The sequence below is a fragment of the Neovison vison genome, chromosome 11, assembly GCF_020171115.1.
Source record: "Neovison vison isolate M4711 chromosome 11, ASM_NN_V1, whole genome shotgun sequence".
Taxonomy (NCBI): Eukaryota; Metazoa; Chordata; class Mammalia; order Carnivora; family Mustelidae; genus Neogale; species Neogale vison.
Window position 1 is genome coordinate 171651458 of NC_058101.1, and position 26887 is coordinate 171678344.

Genomic DNA, 26887 nt, shown 5'->3' on the forward strand with positions numbered 1-26887 from the left:
TTATATTTAATATATACTATAACATATATATCATCAAATATTTTGAGTATAAAATACTTTATATAATATATATAATTATACACATATAATTTCTAGAATTTCTAGAATAATTTTTAACCAGAAACAACAACAAAAAAATGAAGAAGGAATTTAGACATCAATTAAGTAATTTTTTGGGTGTTCGATGTAGGTACTCTTTGTACAAAGTAAATATTTTGTGGGTACCTTGTCAAATTATTTCATAAAGTTTTATGGGCTTCATTTTTAATTTATGTTTACCTTTTGCAAGTAAAGGACTGTTCCTTTTAGTACAGCATAAAAAGTTTTCCATCCTCGCTTTCCTCTTGGAGCTAAAAAGGGGAAAAAAAATGGAAAATTTTATTTGACAGAAAAAAGCATTTTAGAAAGAGTCAAAATGATCAACATGGTGATTGTGTTTCAATGTTCCCAGTTTATTAACTTCCAAAATTAGTAATAATGAGAACTAAAATTTTCTTCAGACTTTAACAAAAACAGGCAATATTCCAAAAATGTCTTCCATGTACTATCTCTCTTAATCCTCCCAATAATCCTGCGAGACAGGTACTATGACTTGTCTTTTTATAAAACTGAAGCACAGAAAGTAATCCACTAATGGTCACACAACTAGAAAGAGAGGAGAACAAGAATCTGGAAGCCAGGAAGCATGGCTCTATAGACATGACTTAAGGACTGGGAAAGCAAAGAGGCATTTTGGAAGTATATATTAATCTAAGAGAAAGCTTAGAAGGCTCATGTAACAGATCATCTATAGCTTTTCAAAGTTTCTAGAAATCATTAAAATCTCAGACTATAAAAGAACTCCTCTTGGCATTTCCCCTCAACACCCACCAACTGGATTTTAACTTTAGATATTATTATTCCTATGGCAACCTGTGGTAACTCATTGCAGATCTTGCCACACTCTTAACAGTATTTTTGTTAAAGTGTCACTTTTCAGGGGATTTATGAATGAAGTGAGAACAGGTACCCTTCATTTCTATAATTCACAGTACCTGGCAATGTGTAAGGCAGACATTAGGTACCCTCATAAAAATTCTCCAAATTAATTTTCTTCCAGAAGTCCTTATATTATTTTTGTTTATATTTTCTTGGAGTAAAAAGTAGAATTTCTCAACTGACTTATGTATACTCTTATAGACTATCCTAAAACAAAAGCATAGATTAGCGAACAGTTTACTATCCAATCTTAATCCTAATTAAAATAATGTAACTGGAAAATGTTATTACCTGAATGTCATTTTTATTTTTCTTTTTTTTCTTTAAAGATTTTATTTACCTATTTGACAGAGAGAGAGAGAGACAGCAAGAGGGAACACAAGCAGGGGAAGTGGGAGAGGGAGAAGCAGGCTTCCTGCTGAGCAGGGAGCCCGATGCGGGGCTCGATCCCAGGACCCTGGGATCCTGAACTGAGCTGAAGGCAGACGTTTAATGACAGAGCCACCCAGGAACCCCTGAATGCCATTTTTCTAAACATGTCTATCCAAATAGGTAGAGAGGACCACTTATTCTTATTCCTCCATCAACCATTTGGCTGCCTTTATGTTGTCTTAACTTGGATACCTAATTAAATTAGGAAATGTATTTTCTTAAGAAAATCCTTTAAATCTCTGACTGAAGACTCAAAAATCCTTAGGGTTGGGAATTGTGTGAATATCCACCTACAGAACACAGGTGCCCCTGCCAACACCATACTGATATATCCACCTGTCAAAAAAGGACTCAAAACATCCGCTCTGCAGGTTTCCAGGGGAAATTAAAAAAAAGAAAAAAGAAAAAAAAATCATCCCATCTGTTTTCACTATGCAAGGTTTAAAAGTATTTACTCAAAAATAATTGATCAACAACAGTACATCGTCATCTCCTTTATAAAGAGAGCCACAGATCATTGTGTGTGTGTGTGTGTGTGTGTGTGTGTGTGTAACATAAATGTTGACTGTACTTTTCAGTATGTGTCAAAATCGATATGGTTGATGTGAGAATGGTGCACACAGAAGTGACCACAGGCTGCACAAGCCATGGCAGAGCAGGACCAAAGGCAGCATGGTGTGCTGAAGGTACCTGACTAGAAACAGACCAGCTGGTTTCTAGTCTTGTTTTAAACCATCTCACCCAAAACCCCCGAGTAACTCCTGGCCAATCCACCAACTTTTCAAAACTTCAGATGCTTTATTTAAAAATAAGGTAATTTACCTAAATTAAGGCAAATCACTAGCTAATGGTGGAAAGTAATTTAGAGAAATCCCTTTTCTTTCTTGTTTTTCTCTTATTTTTATTTACTTAGTTAGTTTTTGCTTTTTCCCATCACCTTTAATCCCCATCACCTATTTTACCCAACGCCCCCACCTAAATCATCTCTGGTAACCATCAGTTCCCTATATTTAAGAGTCTATTTCTTCATTTCTTCCTTTTTTCCTTTGCTCATTTGTTTCTTAAATTCCATGTGTGAGTAAAATCATATGTTTTTTTCTCTTTCTCTGACTTATTTTGCTTAGTGTCACATTTTCTGATCCATCCATGTTGTTGCAAATGTCAAGGTTTCATTCTTTTTTCATGGATGAGTAATATTCCCTTGCACACACACACACACACACACACACACGCGTGCGCGCGCCCCATTTCTTTATCCCTTCCTCTACTGAAGGACACCTGGGCTGCTTCCATAATTTGGAAATTGTAAATAATGCTGCAATATACATGGGGATGCATATGTGCCTCTTAGTGTTTTTGTATTTTGGGGGTAAATATCCAGCGGTGCAATTACTGGGTATTTAGAATAGTTCTATTTTTAGTTTGTAAAGAACCCCCCATACTGTTTTCACAGTGGCTGCACCAGTTTGCATTCTCACCAACAGTGCATGAGGGTCCCTTTCTCTCTCCACATACTTGCCAACACTTGTTCTTGAATTTTTGACTTTAGCCATTCTGACAGGTGTGAGGTGGTATCTCATGGTGGTTTTGATTTGTACTTTCCTGATGATGACTGATATTGAGCATCTTTTCATGTGTCTATTGGCCATCTGGATGTCCTTGGGAGAAATGTCTGTTCATATCTTGCCCATTTTTAAATTGGGCTATTTGTGTTTTGGGTGTTAAGTTCTTTGTGTATTTTGGATACTAACCCTTTAACAGGTCATTTGCAAATTTCTTCTCCCATTCCATACACTGCCTTTTAGTTTTGTTGAGAGTTTTCTTCGCTGTGCGAATACTTTTAATTTAGTAGTCCCAATTGTTCATTTTCCCTTTTTAAAAATTTTTAAATTTTTAAAAATTTTTTATTTTTATTTTTATTATTTTTTATTTTTATTTTTATTATTTTTTATTTTTTATAAACATATAATATATTTTTATCCCCAGAGGTAGAGGTCTGTGAATCCATTTTTCCTTTTATTTCCCTTGCCTCAGAAGAAGTATCTAGAAAAATTTTATTATAGATGATGTCAAAGAAGTTACTGCCTGTGCCCTAGATAGGATTTTTATGGTTTCAGGTCTCACATTTAGGTCTTCAAGCCATTTTGCCTTTATTTTTGTGTGTAGTGAAAAAAAAATGGTCCAGTTTCATTCTTTTGCATGTTGCTGTCCAGTTTTCCCAACACCAGTTGAATAGACTTTTTCCCATTGCACATTCTTTCCTCCTTTTTCAGAGATTAATTGATCATGTAGTTGTATGTTTATTTCTGTGTATTCTATTCATTTCTATTAATCTATGTGTCCATTTTTATGCCAGTACCATACTGTTTTCATTACCAGTTCCGCAACGTAACCTGAAGTCTGGAATTGTGATGCCTCCACCTTTTCTTTTTAAGATTGCTTTAGCTATTCAGGGTCTTTTGTGGTTCCATACCAATTTTAGGATTGTCTGATCCGGTTCTGTGAAAAATGTTGTTGGTATTTTGATAGGGATTTGCATTAAATCTGTAGATTGCTTTGGGTAGTATAAGACATTTTAGCAATATTTGTTATTTCAATCCAAGAGCATGGAAGGTCTTTCCATTTCTTTGTGTGGTCTTTGACTTACTTCTTTAGTTACATTTATTCCTAGGTGTTTTATTATTTTTGGTGCAGTTGTAAATGGGATTGTTAATTACTTTCTGCTGCTTTATCAACAGTATATAGAAATGCAACAGATTTCTGTACACTGATTTTTCTATCCTGCAACTATACTGAATTTATCAGTTCTAGTAGCTTTTGGGTGGAGTCTTCAGGGTTTTCTATTTAGTATTATGTCGTCTGCAAATACTGAAAGCCTTTTATTTCTTTTCGTTGTCGGACTGCTGTGGCTAGGACTTTCAGCCTTTGTTGAATAAAATTGGTGAGAGTGGACATCCTTGTCTTGTTCCTCACATAGGAGAAATGTTCTGCTTTTTTCCCATTGAGTATGAGGTAGGATTTTCATATAAGGTCTTTTATATTGAGGTATGTTCCCTCTAAACTTACCTTGTTGAGAGCCTTTTTAAAAAAATCATGAATGGTTGCACCAGCTTGCATTCCCACCAACAGTGTAGGAGGGTTCCCCTTTCTCCGCATCCTCGCCAGCATCTGTCATTTCCTGACTTGTTGATTTTAGCCATTCTGACTGGTGTGAGGTGATATCTCATTGTGGTTTTGATTTGTATTTCCCTGATGCCGAGTGATATGGAGCACTTTTTCATGTGTCTGTTGGCCATCTGGATGTCTTCTTTGCAGAAACGTCTGTTCATGTCCTCTGCCCATTTCTTGATTGGATTATTTGTTCTTTGGGTGTTGAGTTTGTTAAGTTCTTTATAGATTTTGGACACTAGTCCTTTATCTGATATGTCGTTTGCAAATATCTTCTCCCATTCTGTCAGTTGTCTTTTGGTTTTGTTAACTGTTTCCTTTGCTGTGCAAAAGCTTTTGATTTTGATGAAATCCCAAAAGTTCATTTTTGCCCTTGCTTCCCTTGCCTTTGGCGATGTTCCTAGGAAGATGTTGCTGCGGCTGAGGTCGAAGAGGTTGCTGCCTGTGTTCTCCTCAAGGATTTTGATGGATTCCTTTCTCACATTGAGGTCCTTAATCCATTTTGAATCTATTTTTGTGTGTGGTGTAAGGAAATGGTCCAATTTCATTTTTCTGCACGTGGCTGTCCAATTTTCCCAACACCATTTATTGAAGAGGCTGTCTTTTTTCCATTGGACATTCTTTCCTGCTTTGTCGAAGATTAGTTGACCATAGAGTTGAGGGTCTATTTCTGGGCTCTCTATTCTATTCCATTGGTCTATGTGTCTGTTTTTGTGCCAGTACCATGCTGTCTTGATGATGACAGCTTTGTAATAAAGCTTGAAGTCCGGGATTGTGATGCCACCAACTTTGGCTTTGTTTTTCAATATCCCTTTGGCTATTCGAGGTCTTTTCTGGTTCCATATAAATTTTAAAATTATTTGTTCCATTTCTTTGAAGAAGATGGATGGTACTTTGATAGGAATTGCATTAAATGTGTAGATTGCTCTAGGTAACATAGACATTTTCACAATATTTATTCTTCCAATCCAGGAGCATGGAACATTTTTCCATTTCTTTGTGTCTTCCTCAATTTCTTTCATGAGTACTTTATAGTTTTCTGAGTATAGATTCTTAGCCTCTTTGGTTATGTTTATTCCTAGGTATCTTATGGTTTGGGGTGCAATTGTAAATGGGATTGACTCCTTAATTTCTCTTTCTTCTGTCTTGTTGTTGGTGTAGAGAAATGCAACTGATTTCTGTGCATTGATCTTATATCCTGACACTTTACTGAATTCCTGTATAAGTTCTAGCAGTTTTGGAGTGGAGTCTTTTGGGTTTTCCACATAGAGTATTGGTGGGAATGCAAGCTGGTGCAACCACTCTGGAAAACAGCATGGAGGTTCCTCAAAATGTTGAAAATAGAACTGCCCTATGACCCAGCAATTGCACTACTGGGAATTTACCCTAAAGATACAAACGTAGTGATCCAAAAGGGCACGTGCACCCGAATGTTTATAGCAGCAATGTCCACAATAGCCAAATTATGGAAAGAACCTAGATGTCCATCAACAGATGAATGGATCAAGAAGATGTGGTATATATACACAATGGAATACTATGCAGCCATCAAAAGAAACAAAATCTTGCCATTTGCGACAACATGGATGGAACTAGAGCGTATCATGCTTAGCGAAATAAGTCAAGCGGAGAAAGACAACTATCATATGATCTCCCTGATATGAGGGAGTGGTGATGTAACATGGGGGCTTAAGTGGGTAGGAGAAGAATCCATGAAACAAGATGGGATAGGGAGGGAGAGAAACCATAAGTGACTCTTAATCTCACGAAACAAACTGTGGGTTGCTGGGGGGAGGGGGGTTGGGAGAAGGGGGGTAGTGTTATGGACATTGGGGAGGGTATGTGCTTTTGGGTAAATTGGAAGGGGAGATGAACCATGAGAGACTATGGACTCTGAAAAACAATCTGAGGGGTTTGAAGTGGCGGGGGGGTGGGAGGTTGGGGTACCAGGTGGTGGGTATTATAGAGGGCACAGCTTGCATGGAGCACTGGGTGTGGTGAAAAAATAATGAATACTGTTTTTCTGAAAATAAATAAATTGGAAAAAAAAATCATGAATGGATGTTATACTTTGTCAAATCTTTTTGATGCATCTATTTAAATGATGATATGAATTTTATCCTTTCTCTAATTGCTATGATATATCTCATTGATTGAATTGCAAATATTGAACCATCCTTCCATCCTGGGAATAAATCCTACTTGATCTTGTTGAATGATTTTTTTTAATGTACTGTTGGACATGGTTTACAACTATTCTCTTGAGGATTTCTGCATCTATGTTCATCAGAGATACTGGCCAGTAGTTTTGTTTTTTTTTTTTGTTTGTTTGTTTGTTTTTGTTTTTTGTGGTGTCTTCATCTGGTTTTCTTACGCTAATACTGGTCTCAAAGATTGAATCTGGAAGCTTTCCTTCTTCATTTTTTGGGGAATAGTTGAAAAAAACAGGTGTTAATGCTTCTTCACACATCCTTATAAACACTGTTTAATCCCCTTGCCCTGTTTCCCCTATTGAATCACCCCATCCCTGTCTAGTAATCATCAGTTTGTTCTCTAGAGTTAAGAATATTGTTCCTTGGTTTGTCTCTCTTTTTTCCTTTAATAATTGTTTTGTTTCTTAAATGGCACATGTGAGTGAAATCATGCAGTATTTGTCTTTCTCTGACTGGTTTATTTTGCTTAGCATTATACACTCTACCTCCACCCATGTTGTTGCATATAGCAGGATTTAATTCTTTTTATGGCTAAGTAATACTTCATTGCGTATATATACCACATCTTCTCTACCAACTAATCTGTTGATGAACACTTGGGCTGCTTCTGTAGTTTGGCTATTGTAAATAATGCTGCAATCAACATAAGGGGACATGTATCTCATTGAATCAGTGTTGTTATGTGTTTTGGGTAAATACCCAGTCTGTGTTCATTAGATTATAGGGTAGTTCTGTCTTTTATTTTTAGAGGAAGCTCCATACTATTTTTCACATGGGTGCACCTGTCTGCATTCTGGCTAACAGTGCAGAAAGATTCCTTTTTCTCCACATCCTTGCCAACACCTGTTGTTTCTTATGTTATTGATTTTAGTCATTTTGACAGGTGTGAGGTGCTATCATATTATAGTTTTACACCCTATGTCCTATTCATTAGAGTGTTTAGTACATTTATATTGAAAATAATTACTGATAGATGTGTTATTGCCATTTTGTTACTTACTTTGTGGTTATTCTTGTAGTTTTTCTCCTATCTTTCTTCTCTTGTTCTCTTTCCTGGTTTGCTGGCTTTCTTTAGTGAAATACTTGGATCTCTTTCTTGTTATTCTTTGCTTATTTTTACTGGTTTTTGATTTGTGGCTACCATTGATTTATATGTAATATCTTCTGCATATAGCAGTCCATGCTATGCTGATGGTTGCTTATGTTGGAACCCATTCTTTACTTCTCTCATCCTCATGTTTTAGGTATATGGTATTGTATTTTACATCATTTTGTGAATCCCTTGGCTGGTTTTTACAGATATACTTACTTATACCTTTTGTGTTTCCTACTTCTCCTACTCTTACCATGGCCTTTCCTTTCCTTTCCACTCAAAGGATCCCTTCTAATATTTCTTATAGGGTTGGTTTAGTTGTCATGAACTACTTTATTTTTTAATTTTTCTGAGAAAATTTATCTGTCATTCTGTTCTTTTTAAAAAATTTTAAATTCAATTAATTAACATATAATGTATTATTAATTTCAGACACAGAGTTCAATGTTTCATCAGTCTTATATAATACCCAGGGCTCACTACATCTTGCGCCCCCCTGAAGGTCCATCCCCTAGTTATCCCATCCCCTCATCTCCCTACCCTCCAGCAACCCTGTTTATTTCCTATAGTTAAGAGTCTCTTATAGTTTGTCTCCCTCTCTGATTTGGTCTTCCCTCCCTTCCACTATGATCCTGTTTTGTTTCTTAAATTCCACATGAGATGATAATTGTCTTTCTGTGATTGACTTCTTTTGCTTAGCATAGTCCTCTTTAGTCCATCCATGTCATTGCAAATGACAAGATTTCATTTTGATGAAATCATTGATGGCTGAGTAGTATTCCATTGTATATATACATATATACTACATCTTCTTGATCCATTTGTCTGTCACTTTGTTCTGAATGATAGTCTTGTTGGATAGAGTATTCTTGGCTGAAGATTTTTCCCTTACAGCACTTTGAATATATCATGCCACTGTCTTCTGGCCTGTAAAGTTTCTGCCGAAAAACAACTGATTGCTTAGCAGATTTCCCTTATAAGAAATGTCTTCTTTTCTCTTGGTGCTTTAAAAGTTTTTTTTTTTTTTCTCTACCACTATTTGCCATTTTAATTACTATGTGTCTTGGTGTGGACCTCCTTGCATTGATTTTGTTGGGGTAACCTCTGTGCCTCCTGGATATGGATCTCTTCTTCAGATTAGGGGAGTTTTCAGCTACTTCTTCAAATAAATAAATAATAAATTCAAATAAATTTTCTGTCCCCTTCTCTTTCTCTTCTTCTGTGATCCCTAAAATGTAAATGTTATTATGCTTGATATAATTGCTGAGTTCCCTAAATCTATTCTCATTTTTCGTAATTTTTCCCCTCTCTTTGTTCAGCTTGATTACTTCCCATTTCTCTGTCTTCCAGGTTATTAATTTGTTCCTCTGAGTCCTCTAATTTGCTATTTATTCTATCAAGTGTACTTTTAATTTCATTTATTGTCTTGCTGCTTCTTTTTTAATCTTTGTTCAGGGAATCACTGATGTCCTTTTCTTTTCTCAAGTCCAGTGAGTATACTTATGATCATTACTTGAATTCTATTGGACATATCACTTATCTCCATTTTGCTTAGGTCTCTTGCAGTGGTTTTATCCTGTTGTTTCATTTGGGACATACTCTTCTGTCTCTTCATTTTTATCTAACTATCTTTTCCATGTGTTAGGAAAGTTAGTTCATTTCCTGCTCTTTAAGGTAATGGCCATATGAAGAAGAGGTCTTACAATGTCCTACAGTGCAGTGACCCTCCTCTACAGGACTTGACACCTTAAGGAGCATCTCCTGTGTGTGTTGTGTGTGCCCTGCTGTTGTGTCCTGTGTCCTGGCTGCTTTATCCTTCAGTGTGGCTAGTTGCAGAGGCTTCTTTGCCTTTTGTGGGCAGTGTTTGGTCCTCACCCAAGTGGTGCACATTTTAAGAGGTATGCATGGGTCTGCTTGCAAAAGGAGACCTGCCACTATCATCAGAACTGAGGCTAGATCAGGAGATGTGGTGTTGGCTTGATTTGCACCATTCTTCTGGGGGAGGCGTACTGTAGCCCAGGACTGAGGCAAGCATGAGGGGCAAGGACAGATCTACCATAGTGTAGGGAGAAGGGGCTTGGCGTAAGCAAGTTAGGTGTCAGAAGATGGGAGGGTGGTTATAAATTCTCAGTGTGGGTGAGGAAGGTTATTTTGGTTCTTCCTGGATGTATCTTGATATCTTTGTTAAAGGACTCAACTTTCCTAAGATAAAGGGGGATTAAAAACTGGTTTACCTATAGGGGTAGCACAGACTGGGGAAAGGGGATTACCTTCAAGTTTAACTCTATATGAATATTTAAAAATAAAAATAAAAATAAAAGAATAAACTAAACTAAAATAAAATTAAATAAAAAAATTTAAAAATAGAAAAGCAAAAGAAAAACACAGGTATATGTATCAAAAAGTTCAGGTTTAAAGGTTATTATGGAATCTGATGTACTGGACATCTCGCTGTGATGGTAAATAGATTAAAAAATTATCTATTAAAAAAAACCCAGAATAGTGGGAATGAATTAAAAATAAAAGTTGTATCTATGAAGTAGTGGTGGTTGTTGGTTTTCTGGGGGAGGGGCCTGCCACATGGTTTTTCAGGCATTGTTTCCTGAGTTAAGTACTCCTGTCCCCATCAAGGGGGTAGGCTCTGAGGAAACCGGTTTTTCAGGCTTTTGTTCTCTGGAGGTTTTTTGTTTGTTTGTTCATTTGTTTCTTCTTTGGGATAGGAGTTAGGTATGTTTCTCTAATTTCACTGAATTCTAGAACTTTCAAAGGCATCCTTGCTCATGGCCATGAAATTCAGAGCTGAGTCATGACCCCTCTGTCTGACCTCTCAGATGTGACCAGCCCAATGTTTTTGCATGGTACCAATGCTAATAGCAGCACTAATTATAGCAGAAGTAACAACACATACTGTTTTAAGCACTGTTCCAAAACTTAATGTGTATTAATAAAGCCTACAACTTTAAGAGGAAGCAATTATTATAATCTCTACTGATATGGAATCTGAGATCCCATGTAACCTGCAGTACTTTCTCCCCACAGTACTGGACACTTTTGCTCTGCTTTGTATGCAGGGGAAGACCAGTTGGGAAATGCATGGAAAGACCAGGGAAAGACCAAGACCAGTGCCCTGGTTAACTCTGAGATAGAAGTTACATTAGAGCTATTTAAGAGCTGACTTAGCATGGACTCTGACTGATCAGGGAAAATACAGCCCAATAAGGACTGAAGGGACAGCCATGATAAACAGTCTGTTCAACTGAACCAGTCCACATTCCTTGACTATCAGCCCTGGCTAGGGGACTGTTTCCTGACCACTGTAGGTTAAAATAAGGAACAAAAAACGTCAAACGAATTTTTATGTTTATTATTCTATCTTTCTCTCTCCCCCTTCCTCCCTCCCTCCGCCCCCCCCCCTCAGACACACACACACATACACACAGACACACACAGAATATACATTTCTGCAAAAGAGAAATTGGCAGTTGTTCCAAAGATGGGTGATAACGGAACTATCATTAAATCTTCAGTATTACAAAACAGTTCTTGTTAATGTTCTCATCTCATCTTCATTAAACATTTGAAGAAGCCTTTTTGGAAATACAAAATAACAATACCTTGGCTTCAATTACTGCCACTGATCTTCGTAAAACAGTTAAATACATAACTGGGACCAAAAGCACAGATTGTTACCATTTTTTCATAGAGAGGAAGGAATCAGAAAATATTCCTGAGCAATAAAATAGTAAGTAAAGAATATTGCTGGATATATGCCAAAAATAAATTATACATTTTTTAATCCACCAAAAGGTATAGGCTTCATGTAAAAGTTTGTATTTGCATGCTATACTCTTCAACTTTAATTTCTTCTGAATTAAACTGGGAATGTGGCTAAGATCTTACTATTCCAATTTTTCTATTTTATTCATAAACCAGAGAATTATTTCCTACATCAAAACTGATTCATCCTGTTTTTGGCCACTACTCGCTTTGGATTCCCTGATCATCAACTTTTGGATTTTATTCAAGTTTAATATGAGAAAGACTTAATATGTATAGAAAGACACAGTATGTACATTGTCTATTTTTTCTTTTAATACACTAATCTCTCCTGTATATTGGCTTGAAAAGCATTCTTCCACTGCCCCAGTAAAATGACAAAATACCATCCACCCCCCTCCCCCCAAAAGAGTAGAGGTCAGTAAGCCATATTCATACTAATGAGAAAGAATTCTTGAGTTATGGCCTGAAGGCTAACACTGCAGGCCCTACCAGGTTTGGAACCAAAGGGACTATGAGAATTTTGCATAGAACCTTCAATTTCCTTGTTACTGGGCAAAGATGTTTAAAATATAATGTGATACCAGTGAGGGCATTCCAAAATAAACCCTCCCTGAACTTGGAAACAAAGATGTGCTCAGCAAAAGCTCTTCTATACTAGTACAATTGGGATACATTTATGACATATTTGTAAAAGGCATAAGACATTTTTAAAGCTGTTTTATTTCTCTAGTGACGCATCTGAAAATTTGGCAAAATTCTTAAATTATCTTCCTTACAGGATGAAGAGGTATCCTACCTTCCTTGGTAGAAAGCAAACTTAAATTACACATCACTGAGGTAGGTGTGTGTGTGTGTGTGTTTTTCTTGTAAAGATTTATTTATTAGAGAGAGAGAATGAGTGAGCATGTGTTGCAGGGGGAGGAGCAGAGGGAGGATGGGAGACAAGCAGATTTCTGGCTGAGTGGGAAGTCCAACACATGGCTCCATCCCAGGGGCCTGGGGTCACGGCCTGAACCAAAAGCAACCGTTGGATGCTCAGCCGACTGAGCCACCTTGGTGATGAGGGAACAGAAGGCTGGCTGAGGACAAAGCAGAAACTGACACCCTACAACCTTCCCCCACTCCCACTCCTACTCCTGAGTGGGACATATGTGACATTCTTTAAGAATCTCCCACCTAGGTCAAGATGGCGGAGAAGTAGCAGGCTGAGACTACTTCAGCTAGCAGGAGATCAGCTAGAGAGCTTATCTAAAGAGTGCAAACACCTGCAAATCCATCGGCAGATCGAAGAGAAGAAGAACAGCAATTCTAGAAACAGAAAAACAACCACTTTCTGAAAGGTAGGACTGGCGGAGAAGTAAATCCAAAGCGATGGGAAGATAGACCCCGGGGGGAGGGGCCGGCTCCCGGCAAGCGGCGGAGCAACGGAGCACAAAATCGGGACTTTTAAAAGTCTGTGCCACTGAGGGACATCGCTCCAGAGGCTAAACGGGGCAAAGCCCACGCGGGGTCGGCGTGGCCTCGGGTCTCGCAGGGTCACAGAAGGATCGGGGGTGTCTGAGTGTTGCAGAGCTTGCGGATATTGGAACGGGAAATCCGGCTGCAGAGACAGAGCCGACAGTAAGCTCACAGTTCGGTGTTGCCCTGAGCCAGTCGCGGGCTCGGTGAGCTCTGAACACAGCCAGAGGTTGGGCAGACGGGAGTTACTGGGTGCTGTTCGCTGAGGGCGCACTGGGGAGCGGGGCCCCGGGCTTTCGGCTCCTCCGGGCCGGAGATCAGGAGGCCGCCATTTGTGTTCCCGTCCTCCGGAACTCTACGGAAAGCGCTCAGGGAACAAAAGCTCCTGAAAGCAAAGCCTAGCGGATCACTCAGCCTGGCCCCTGCTAAGGGCGGTGCAATTCCGCCTGGGGCAAAGACACTTGAGAATCACTACAATAAGCCCCTCCCCCAGAAGATCAACAAGAAATCCAGGCAAGACCAAGTTCACCTACCAAGGAGTGCAGTTTCAATACCAAGGAGAGCAGCAGAATTCCAGAGGAGGAGAAAACAAACCACGGAACTCATGGCTTTCCCCTGTGATTGTTTAGTCTTGCAGTTAATTTAATTTTTTTCTTTTTCATTTTTTTTCTCTTCATCTGCTAAAAATTTTTTTTAAACTTTTACCCTTTTCTTTTTTAACGTTTTTTAACTAGTTTATATAATATATATACATATATTTTTTCTTTTTTATACTTTTTTATTCGTTTTTAATTCTTTTTTTCCTTTTTTTTCTTTCTTTATTTTTGAACTTCTTTTTATCCCCAAATCAGAAGAGATCCCAATCTCTTCAATCTCTTTTTTTAATTCTTGATTGAATTTTTAATTCAATCTTTTTTTTAATTCTTTTTTTTTTTCATTCTTTCTTTTTGAACCTCTTTTTATCCCCCAATCAGAAGAGACCCCAATCAGAAGAGATTGGGAGATCCAAATCAGAAGAGATCCCAATCAGGGGAGATCCCTCACCCAATCGTGAGGGGGAAGAAATCCCCCCTCACGATTTGGGATCTCTTCTGATTAGGTTAAAGCATATTTTCCTGGGATTGTTGCCACCCTTTTAGTATTTCACTTGCTCCTTCATATACTCTTAGCTGGACAAAATGACAAGGCGGAAAATTTCACAACAAAAAAAAAACAAGAGGCAGTACCGAAGGCTAGGGACCTAATCAATGCAGACATTGGTAATATGTCAGATCTAGAGTTCAAAATGACAATTCTCAAGGTTCTAGCCGGACTTGAAAAAAGCATGGAAGATATTAGAGAAACCCTCTCCAGAGATATAAAAGCCCTTTCTGGAGAATAAAAGAACTAAAATCTAACCAAGTTGAAATCAAAAAAGCTATTAATGAGGTTCAATCAAAAATGGAGGCTCTCACTGCTAGGATAAATGAGGCAGAAGAAAGAATTAGCGATATAGAAGACCAAATGACAGAGAATAAAGAAGCTGAGCAAAAGAGGGACAAACAGCTACTGGACCATGAGGGGAGAATTCGAGAGATAAGTGACACCATAAGACGAAACAACATTAGAATAATTGGGATTGCAGAAGAAGAAGAAAGAGAGAGGGGAGCAGAAGGTATACTGGAGAGAATTATTGGGGAGAATTTCCCCAATATGGCAAAGGGAACGAGCATCAAAATTCAGGAGGTTCAGAGAACGCCCCTCATAATCAATAAGAATAGGCCCACACCCCGTCACTTATAGTAAAATTTACAAGCCTTAGTGACAAAGAGCAAATCCTGAAAGCAGCCCGGGAAAAGAAGTCTGTAACATACAATGTTAAAAGTATTAGATTGGCAGCTGACTTATCCACAGAGACCTGGAAGGCCAGAAAGAGCTGGCATGATATATTCAGAGCACTAAACGAGAAAAACATGCAGCCAAGAATACTATATCCAGCTAGGCTATCATTGAAAATAGAAGGAGAGATTAAAAGCTTCCAGGACAAACAAAAACGGAAAGAATTTACAAACACCAAACCAGCTCTACAGGAAATACTGAAAGGGGTCCTCTAAGCAAAGAGAGAGCCTACAAGTGGTAGATCAGAAAGGAACAGAGACAATATACAGTAACAGTCACCTTACAGGCAATAAAATGGCACTAAAATCATATCTCTCAATAGTTACCCTGAATGTTAATGGGCTAAATGCCCCAATCAAAAGACACAGGGTATCAGAATGGATAAAAAAACAAAACCCATCTATATGTTGCCTCCAAGAAACTCATTTTAAACCCGAAGACACCTCCAGATTTAAAGTGAGGGGGTGGAAAAGAATTTACCATGCTAATGGACATCAGAAAAAAGCAGGAGTGGCAATTCTTATATCAGATCAATTAGATTTTAAGCCAAAGACTATAATAAGAGATGAGGAAGGACACTATATCATACTCAAAGGGTCTGTCCAACAAGAAGATCTAACAATTTTAAATATCTATGCCCCCAACGTGGGAGCAGCCAACTATATAAACCAATTAATAACAAAATCAAAGAAACACATTAACAATAATACAATAATAGTAGGGGACTTTAACACTCCCCTCACTGAAATGGACAGATCATCCAAGCAAAAGATCAACAAGAAAATAAAGGCCTTAAATGACACACTGGACCAGATGGACATCATAGATATATTCAGAACATTTCATCCCAAAGCGACAGAATAAACATTCTTCTCTAGTGCACATGGAACATTTTCCAGAATAGATCACATCCTCGGTCCTAAATCAGGACTCAACCGGTATCAAAAGATTGGGATCATTCCCTGCATATTTTCAGACCACAATGCTTTGAAGCTAGAACTCAACCACAAGAGGAAGTTTGGAAAGAACCCAAATACATGGAGACTAAACAGCATCCTTCTAAAGAATGAATGGGTCAACCGGGAAATTAACGAAGAATTGAAAAAAATCATGGAAACAAATGATAATGAAAATACAACAGTTCAAAATCTGTGGGACACAACAAAGGCAGTCCTGAGAGGAAAATATATAGCGGTACAAGCTTTTCTCAAGAAACAAGAAAGGTCTCAGGTACACAACCTAACCCTACACCTAAAGGAGCTGGAGAAAGAACAAGAAAGAAACCCTAAGCCCATCAGGAGAAGAGAAATCATAAAGATCAGAGCAGAAATCAATGAAATAGAAACCAAAAAAACAATAGAACAAATCAACGAAACTAGGAGCTGGTTCTTTGAAAGAATTAATAAAATTGATAAACCCCTGGCCAGACTTATCAAAAAGAAAAGAGAAAGGACCCAAATAAATAAAATCATGAATGAAAGAGGAGAGTTCACAACTAACACCAAAGAAATACAAACTATTATAAGAACATACTATGAGCAACTCTACGCCAACAAACTTGACAATCTGGAAGAAATGGATGCATTCCTAGAAACATATAAACTACCAAAATTGAGCCAGGAAGAAATAGAAAGCCTGAACAGACCCATAACCAGTAAGGAGATCGAAACAGTCATTAAAAATCTCCAAACAAACAAAAGCCCAGGGCCAGAAGCTTCCCTGGGGAATTCTACCAAACATTTAAAGAAGAACTAATTCCTATTCTCCTGAAACTGTTCCAAAAAATAGAAATGGAAGGAAAACTTCCAAACTCATTTTATGAGGCCAACATCACCTTGATCCCAAAACCAGACAAGGATCCCATCAAAAAAGAGAGCTATAGACCAATATCCTTGATGAACACAGATGCGAAAATTCTCACTAAAATACTAGCCAATAGGATTCAACAGTACATTAAAAGGATTATTCACCACGACCAAGTGGGATTTATTCCAGGGCTGCAAGGTTGGTTCAACATCCGCAAATCAATCAATGTGATACAACACATTAATAAAAGAAAGAACAAGAACCATATGATACTCTCAATAGATGCTGAAAAGGCATTTGACAAAGTACAGCATCCCTTCCTGATCAAAACTCTTCAAAGTGTAGGGATAGAAGGCGCATACCTCAATATCATCAAAGCCATCTATGAAAAACCCACCGCAAATATCATTCTCAATGGAGAAAAACTGAAGGCTTTTCCGCTAAGGTCAGGAACACGGCAGGGATGTCCATTATCACCACTGCTATTCAACATAGTACTAGAAGTCCTAGCCTCAGCAATCAGACAACAAAAGGAAATTAAAGGCATCCAAATCGGCAAAGAAGAAGTCAAATTATCACTCTTCGCAGATGATATGATACTCTATGTGGAAAACCCAAAAGACTCCACTTCAAAACTGCTAGAACTTGTACAGGAATTCAGTAAAGTGTCAGGATATAAGATCAATGCACAGAAATCAGTTGCATTTGTCTACACCAAGAACAAGACAGAAGAAAGAGAAATTAAGGAGTCAATCCCATTTACAATTGCACCCCAAACCATAAGATACCTAGGAATAAACCTAACCAAAGAGGCTAAGAATCTATACTCAGAAAACTATAAAGTACTCATGAAAGAAATTGAGGAAGACACAAAGAAATGGAAAAATGTTCCATGCTCCTGGATTGGAAGAATAAATATCGTGAAAATGTCTATGCTACCTAAAGCAATCTACACATTTAATGCAATTCCTACCAAAGTACCATCCATCTTTTTCAAAGAAATGGAACAAATAATTTTAAAATTTATATGGAACCAGAAAAGACCTCGAATAGCCAAAGGAATATTGAAAAAGAAAGCCAAAGTTGGTGGCATCACAATTCCAGACTTCAAGCTTTATTACAAAGCTGTCATCATCAAGACAGCATGGTACTGGCACAAAAACAGACACATAGATCAATGGAACAGAATAGAGAGCCCAGAAATAGACCCTCAACTCTATGGTCAACTAATTTTTGACAAAGCAGGAAAGAATGTCCAATGGAAAAAAGACAGCCTCTTCAATAAATGGTGTTGGGAAAATTGGACAGCCACATGCAGAAAAGTGAAATTGGACCATTTCCTTACACCACACACAAAAATAGACTCAAAATGGATTAAGGACCTCAATGTGAGAAAGGAATCCATCAAAATTCTTGAGGAGAACACAGGCAGCAACCTCTTCGACCTCAGCCGCAGCAACATCTTCCTAGGAACATCGCCAAAAGCAAGGGAAGCAAAGGCAAAAATGAACTGTTGGGATTTCATCAAGATCAAAAGCTTTTGCACAGCAAAGGAAACAGTTAACAAAATCAAAAGACAACTGACAGAATGGGAGAAGATATTTGCAAACGATATATCAGATAAAGGACTAGTGTCCAAAATCTATAAAGAACTTAGTAAACTCAACACCCAAAGAACAAATAATCCAATCAAGAAATGGGCAGAGGACATGAACAGACGTTTCTGCAAAGAAGACATCCAGATGGCCAACAGACACATGAGAAAGTGCTCCATATCACTCGGCATCAGGGAAATACAAATCAAAACCACAATGAGGTATCACCTCACACCAGTCAGAATGGCTAAAATCAACAAGTCAGGAAGTGACAGATGCTGGCGAGGATGCGGAGAAAGGGCAACCCTCCTACACTGTTGGTGGGAATGCAAGCTGGTGCAACCACTCTGGAAAACAGCATGGAGGTTCCTCAAAATGTTGAAAATAGAACTGCCCTATGACCCAGCAATTGCACTACTGGGTATTTACCCTAAAGATACAAATGTTTATAGCAGCAATGTCCACAATAGCCAAACTATGGAAAGAACCTAGATGTCCATCAACAGATGAATGGATCAAGAAGATGTGGTATATATACACAATGGTATACTATGCAGCCATCAAAAGAAACGAAATCTTGCCATTTGCGACAACATGGATGGAACTAGAGCGTATCATGCTTAGCGAAATAAGTCAAGCGGAGAAAGACAACTATCATATGATCTCCCTGATATGAGGAAGTAGTGATGCAACATGGGGGCTTAAGTGGGTAGGAGAAGAATCCATGAAACAAGATGGGATAGGGAGGGAGACAAACCATAAGTGACTCTTAATCTCACGAAACAAACTGTGGGTTGCTGGGGCATGGGGGGTTGGGAGAAGGGGGGTAGGGTTATGGACATTGGGGAGGGTATATGTGCTTTGGGGTAAATTGGAAGGGGTGGTGAACCATGTGAGACTGTGGACTCTGAAAAACAATCTGAGGGGTTTGAAGTGGCGGAGGGGTGGGAGGTTGGGGTACCAGGTGGTGGGTATTATAGAGGGCACGGCTTGCATGGAGCACTGGGTGTGGTGAAAAAATAATGAATACTGTTTTTCTGAAAATAAATAAATTGGGGGAAAAAAAAAGGAAAAAAAAATAAAGAATCTCCCACCTATCTTTTTTTTTTTTTTTTTAAGATTTTATTTATTTATCAGAGAGAGAGAGAGGGAGAGAGAGTGAGCACAGGCAGACAGAATGGCAGGCAAAGGCAGAGGGAGAAGCAGGCTCCCTGCCAAGCAAGGAGCCCGATGTGGGATTCGATCCCAGGATTCTGGGATCACGACCTGAGCTGAAGGCAGCTGCTTAACCCACTGAGCCACCCAGGTGTCCCTCTCCTACCTATCTTAATGTTAATACATTGCTAGAGGGAAAAATGACCTTGACAATGTCAAGGCCTCAAGGCCTCTTTAGCATATGAAAGTTCTATTGAAACCTCCCTTTTCCTTACCTCCCAACCCCAACACAAGTAACCTGCCACCCCTCACAACCCTGGGGCAGCAGGTCTCTGCCCACGGGTCCTGTCCCCGTGCTTTAATAAACCACCATTTTGAACCAAAGATGTCTCAAGAATTCTTTCTTGGTCATCCGCTCCAGACTCCACCCCACTGAACCTCACCTATATTCTAAAACTTCATCACTGGCATCCCTAAGGTGGCTGAAGATACAACACAGGCAGGCAGAGTTTGCTTTCTGTGACTGGTTTATAAAGGATTTGGACAGATTCATAAATGACAGCCCTACAAATCATTAAGTCAAGTTAAGGGTAATCCTTGTATAGTTATCCTTGATTTTCTTTCATAAATATCCTTGGGCACTACTATAACTACTATTATATCTTCATGGAGTGTAAAGGCCAAGGGCAGGCCACCCAAAATGTGCCACTTTGGCATATCAGTTATTTTCAATAAAAGTTACTTAAGAAACAACCAATGCAAAGAAACAACCCATGGAATGGGAGAAGATAATCACAAATGACACTACAGACAAAGGGCTGATATCCAAGCTATAAAGAACTCCTCAAACTCAGCACTCAAAAACCATAATCACGTCAAAAAATGTGCAGAAGACATGAACAGACACTTCTCCAATGAAGACATACAAATGACTAACAGACGCATGAAAAAAATGTCCATCATCATTAGCCACCAGGGAGATTCAAATGAAAATCAAACTGAGATACCACCTTATAGCAGTTTCTTACACCAGTTAGAATGGCCAAAATTAACAAGGCAGTAAACAACAAGTATTGGAGAGGATGTGGAGAATGGAGAACCCTCTTACACTGTTGGTGGGAATGCAAGTTAGTGCAGCCACTTTGGAATATTTTATGGTTATCAGACAAGCATCAGTTTAAGACAAGCTTTGTTGAGGGTTAATGTGTATATGAGGTAAAGGCTATTGTTAAGAGATCTTGGAAGCCAAACCCACAAAACTGGTGGGAATGAGTTAAGCATTTAAATGCTGGTAGGGCCCTTGCCACCTCACTCAAAGACTCCTATGTTAGGATAAGTTGGTCACAGAACAAATTAAATTAACACTAGGTCACTGATCAACCTCAAGAAAACTTCCATGCAATGAGGTACACTGTTAAAAAGGACACACAATCCCCAACCCAATGGCACATTCCTTCCAGGTATTAGTTTAACTCTGAGAGACCCAAAGCTTAGCTAAAGCTGCTAATATGCATATAAAAAAAACCTGAAAGAGGTTATTCCTTTCACCTGGCTATAAGCTGTACTGTCTGTGGGGCTATGTCAGCTGTCAGGGAATTTGTCATGAGAGGTATTTTTGTTGTTTCAACCACGGTTGCTTGTTAGTGCTAAAATAACAACAACAACAACAACAACAACAACAACAAATTGTATTCCAGTAGCACTTGCCTGGTGATTGACTTGGGTCAATGACTTGAGGCTTCTCACGTTTGTGGGAGACTGGAGACACTATATACACTACATGATTTTTACCACCTATACAACAAAGGTCTTTGCTCTCTTAGACTATTTTTGGGAACAAACTTTGGGATAATGGGGGCTGCATCACCTATGCCTTCTCCAGAGCTGCCTCTTGGGTCCATGGAGCCCATGGAAACACATGGAAAGCATGGAAAGTTGCTTCTGTGTCTTTCCATAAAAAGGCTTATTAGGGGACACCTGGGTGGCTGAGTCAGTTAAGCATCATGGCTCAGGTCATGATCCTGGAGTCCTGGGATCAAGCCTCACATCATGCTCCTTGCTCAGTGGAGAGCCTGCCTCTCCCTCTGCCTGCCACTCTCCCTGCTTGTGCTCTGTCAAATAAATTAAATAAAATATTTTTTTTTAAAAAAAGGCTTATTGGTTTGAGTCACTGAAATTAATAAAAAAACCTATTCATCAGTGATCACATAATGGATCTTTTGAATTGGCTATATTTGGAGGAAAAAAATTCTTTATAGAGAGCTCATAACTGTCTTATTAGTATAATGGCTATCCTTAGGGACTCCCTGGAAAAGATGAAAACAAACAAAAACCCCCTCAGAAATTAGACTTAAGATAAAAATTAATGCCCACATCGAATGTAAATTTCCCATGTTAAAATCTGGCTCTATATCTGTCTGTCTTAACTTTCTTTTCCCTGCAAGAGTACCTACAAGAGTTCCCTTTCCTAACCAGAGTACTCTGGTCTAACCTATAGGGTCAAACTATATAGGCTATTCTTATAAATGTTGAAAGCCAGAAAGTGAATTTTATTAGAAGCATGTGGGACAGACAGCAGGGCTTGGTTTACTATAATTAAGCTCTACAACTTTCAGACATTCCTATGCAATAACCTTTGCAAATGTATCCTAGGACTGCTCTCACCTTTGCAAAGAATTCATGTCCCCTAAACAGCAGCAGATCTTTTAAATTATAAAGTCCTTTTCCCTTTACTTTCAAAAGATTATACCAAATTTAGAGAAAAATTAGAGATTAATGACTATTTACAACCCCATTCACAGACAGCTAGGTAGGCTGCTAAGGGTAGTTCTTCCAGCCCATGATTATATTATGGTCATGAGGCAGGCCAGACAGTGCACATCCCCCCTATTCCCCGCCACCAGTCCTTCACAAAGGAAAGGAATGATCATAATTTCTAACAGGTCCTCCTATAGATGATCTGGGAAAGGCCAGTATTTAGGGGCTGACAGAAGACAAGATTAAACTGTATATTCAGAAAGAAGATTTTTGGTAAAATGCTTTATACAGAATTTACAAAGCTATAAATCTTTTGATTCCCATTTTAGTTAAAAATTTCCCTGATATAAAAAAACAAATAAACAAGTTAAATTTAGAAAGGCAGGTCAGGTCAATCCCTTGATATTCAGGCTATAATTCTGTTCTTTGGGGGAAATGGAAACAACTGTCTTTGTCTTACAAATCTCTACAAAACCAGTAACACAAATCTAAAAACAGTTTAAGCCCACCTATCTTTACCCGTCCTTAAACTTCCCCTATTACTCTCAGAATAGTTATAAATATTATAAAAGATCAGAATATTGGGACAAAATTGTCCTATACTAGAAGAAGAAAGAAGAAAGAGAAGAAGAAGAAAGGAGGAGAAGGAGGAGGAGAAGAGGAGGGGGAGGAGAAGAGGAGGAGAAGGAGAAGAAGAAGGAGGAGAAGAGAAGCAGAAGGAGAAGGAAAAAGAGAAGGAGAAGGAGATAGAGGGGGTTAAGTGGCCAACTCTTGGTTTCAGTTCAGGTCATGATCTCAGGATGCAGAGGTAGAGCTCCATGTTGGGCTCCATGTTCAGCCCAGAGTCTGCTTAGGTTTCTCTCTCCCTCTTTCTTACTCTTTCTCTCTCTCTTTCAAATAAATAAATAAATAAATCTTAAAAAAAAAAAAAAAAAGGAAAGCAGATTTTAAATAGCAATTACCTTAAAACTCTGGAGGAAAGAAAACATAAAACTTAATATTCTTTTTCTCTTAAAGTTACTGAAATGTAAACACAACCCACAATTACCTGAGATGGAAGAAAATAAAGGGGAGTCTGGGAGAGAAGAAACACTTTTAAAATAAAAACTGAAGGGGGCGCCTGGGTGGCTCAGTGGATTAAGCCGCTGCCTTCGGCTCAGGTCATGATCTCAGTGTCCTGGGATCGAGCCCCGCATCGGGCTCTTTGCTTGGCGGGAACCTGCTTCTCTCTCTCTCTCTGCCTGACTCTCCGCCTGCTTGTGATCTCTCTCTCTGTCAAATAAATAAATAAAATCTTTAAAAAAAAATTAAAAATAAATAAATAAATAAAAACTGAAGGAGCTCTTGTGTCCAGAGGCTGTAGAACCTCTGATAAAAGTCCATTATGTTCTAAAAGTCCACCTTGGAGAAAACTTGGGAAAATTTAATGCTTTTGTGGTACAAATTTTCTGCCCCATCACCTCTAGTATATAAAAGCCACTGCTTAAAATACAAACTTTAAGGAGAAGTTTCTCATAAGAAGGATAAAAGATATTCGGAAGAAAGCCTATAATATACGTTCCACTAATATTAGTAAAAACAAAAGCTGTGAGATTTTTGTTGGTATCTGTTTATATGTTTATGTATGGCCCATATATATGTTATAAATGTGAGGTAATTTTTTTGCCTCCAATTGGTATTACCAAATCAATTTGTAAAAGAGCTCTATCTAGTTGGTCTAAAGACAAGTGCTTTTAAGGATTGGGCATTCTACAATTTTCCAAAAGGCAGAAACTAACCCAAATGTTTTTCAAGTTCATGTGATCTGGGGGAAATGTTCAATATTAAAGCTAATTCAAGGTTGTTACTTTAATTAAAGAAGGTATATCTTCAAAGTTATTAGCATTAACACTAACTTTTATTCTACCTGAGTTTATTCAAACTCAAGTTGGTGTTATCTGTTAGAAATGTTTTAAAAAATAACAACACTTTTGGAAGATAACTGACTTTGATGTCTCTCTAAGTTTCCACAGGTATGCGAAGCATAACTGTAAAGAACTTGTAAATTTCATAGTAAATTAAAAAAAAATTTTTTAAGGTAAATTTTTACTTTCCCCCAATCTTTTTGGTAACCTGAAACTTTTAAGTTTTGCTAAGTTAAGTGATGAATTAGGTTTAATTCACTGAACTATCCAGATCATTTCCAAATAAGAAAATAATAAACATTAAGTGCAAAGCATCAGTTTATATATACTTTTGATTTCTTCCTTTTTCTTTTTCTTTCTTTTCCTTCGTTTATTTTATATATTTATTTGTCAGAGAGAGAGAGAGAGTACACAAGCAGGAGAAGTAGAAATAGAGGGAGAAGCAGACTCTCCCCTGAGCAGGGAGCCCAATGTGGGGCTCCATCCCAGGACTCTGGGATCATGACCCGAGCGGAAGGCAGATGCTTAACTGACAGAGCCATGCAGGCAGCCCTCCTCTTGTTTCTTAATTACAGTGAAACTAAAAATAAATGTGGGTCTGTTAGTAAACAGGTTTTTTTTTTTTTTACTAAAAGATTGTACTATGAAAAAAAAACACATGTTTTTAGAAACTGTATTCATAAATTTACCAATCTAAAACAATGCTGGTACAACATTTCACACTTACCTATCATTTAGCTTTCACTAGAAATCAAAGTTTCTGAGAGTTAATGTATATGGGTTAAAGCTGAGGCAGGGAAGCTGAAATGACTCCATCTAGAAGGAATTCTGTCTCTGCTGTTTTTCTGCTAGGCCCCACTAATTCATGTTCTGTAAACTACTTCAAGGGGGAACAAGAAAGTTAACCATTCTCTAAATTCTGTACTAGGCTCCAAACACCTAAAAACATCTAAGAAGAGCCAGATCCTGAACATATTCTAGCACTAGCCTCAAACAAACCTCGGCTGATGCTGGCATCAGTACACCTTCCTTTGGTAATTTACAGAATAGCACCTATTGTTCATCTGACCCTCACCTTTGATGGGATCTCACCATGAATTCCTGAAGGAACACATACCCTAGACCCCTTTCCAATATGAATCCCTAACCCCAAGTGATTTCCTTTCTGAATCTCCCAATCTGTCTGTTATTCTCTGTTACTCATACTATTTAATAAATTCTCTTTTCACTTTCACTTTCTTCAGTTCACATTTGATTTCTATGCCGCGAGAAGCCAAGGACCTTCTTGTCTGGTCCTGTGGGGACCATCTCTGGGTCCACAAACCCAGCCTGCCTGTGCCAAAGCTACCAAAAATAGTAAGAAAAACAACTCCATAAAAAAGGAAAGTTAAAAAAAAAAAAAAAGGAAAGGAAAGGAAAGTAAAATGTATGCTTTTGGTAGGAAAAGGTATGAGGAATGGAAATACATTTTTTGTTGAGGAAAAGGGAATTTTGTCCTAAAGTGAGGCTAGCTTTAAAGAGAGAACTCTCAGGATAAAATATGAATGTAAAAAAGAAGTTGTAAAAGATTTATAGAAAAGGAACCTCTGGCAAGAAATTTTTATATGCAGTCAATACAAACTAAGTTTCAAAGAAATTTATTTAAGAATTTGTTTTGAGAATGAAATCTTGCAATTTGAAACATCATAGATGGAACTAGAGAATATTATGCTAAGCAAAATAAGTCAGTCAGAGAAAGATAGTTTCTGAGATATATATAATATAGAATCTGAGATATCTGAGATATCTATAATATAGAATTTAAGAAACCAAACAAATGAACATAGGGGAAGGGAAGGAAAAATAAAATAAGTTAAAAACAGAGAGGGAGGCAAATCATCAGAAACCTCTTAACTATAGGGAACAAACTGAGGGTTGCTGTAGGGTAGGTGAAGGGGGATGGGGTGACTGGGTATGAAGGAGGGCACTTGATATAATGAGCACTGGGTATTATATAAGACTGATGAATCACTAAATTCTACTTCTGAAACTTAAAAGAAAAAAAAAAAAGAACGAGGTTTAATACCAAAAATATACCGATGCTGAATTAGAATTTGTTTTTTTCTGTGAACAAAGGAAAATGTTGTCTTAGGTTAATAGTTTCCTTTTTATAAAAAATTGTAAACAAAATTTTCTTTAAATGTAATCTGCCTAGGAAAACAGAGACTAATGTTTTGTTTTTATCAGGTCTTTGATGCTTCAAGAAAATAGAATATTTGTATTATTAAAAGAGCTAAATTTTGCTCACAGCTATATGTAACATTCTGTATTTGTCTTTAAGAAGCCATTAGTATAACTTTAAAGAGGGAATTAATTGTTTTTTATAAAAATCTGTGACCCTATTTAATAAAATGTTCATCCTTTAGATATTTTTTTAACAAACGTCCCAAAATCTAACTCTAAAATGAAGTCTTTTGGTCACAATCTGAAGTGATTTCAAGAGGGCCCCTGGAATATTTCGAAGGATGTACTCTCTTCATAAAAGAGAGGTATTAAACTAATTAGGCTTATTTGTTATGCTAAATTACATGGGAAGCATTGTCAAATAAGTGATACTAAACTTTCTTAGATTATATTTGTATAAACATGCTATTAAAAATATGATACACCCTGGGCACATGGGTGGTTCAG

The 26887-nt window shown here is 37.9% G+C and overlaps 1 protein-coding gene across 5 annotated transcripts in view; it reads right to left on the reverse strand.

The window, feature by feature from the left end:
• Nucleotides 1–26887, reverse strand: part of PSD3 (pleckstrin and Sec7 domain containing 3) — a 688004-nt gene that overhangs the window by 100400 nt on the left and 560717 nt on the right. For all 5 annotated transcript variants that reach the window (XM_044225254.1, XM_044225255.1, XM_044225257.1 and 2 more), the window contains one exon: nucleotides 280–350. In XM_044225254.1, the coding sequence (XP_044081189.1) occupies nucleotides 280–350 (71 nt within the window). The remainder of the gene's footprint in view (nucleotides 1–279; nucleotides 351–26887) is intronic.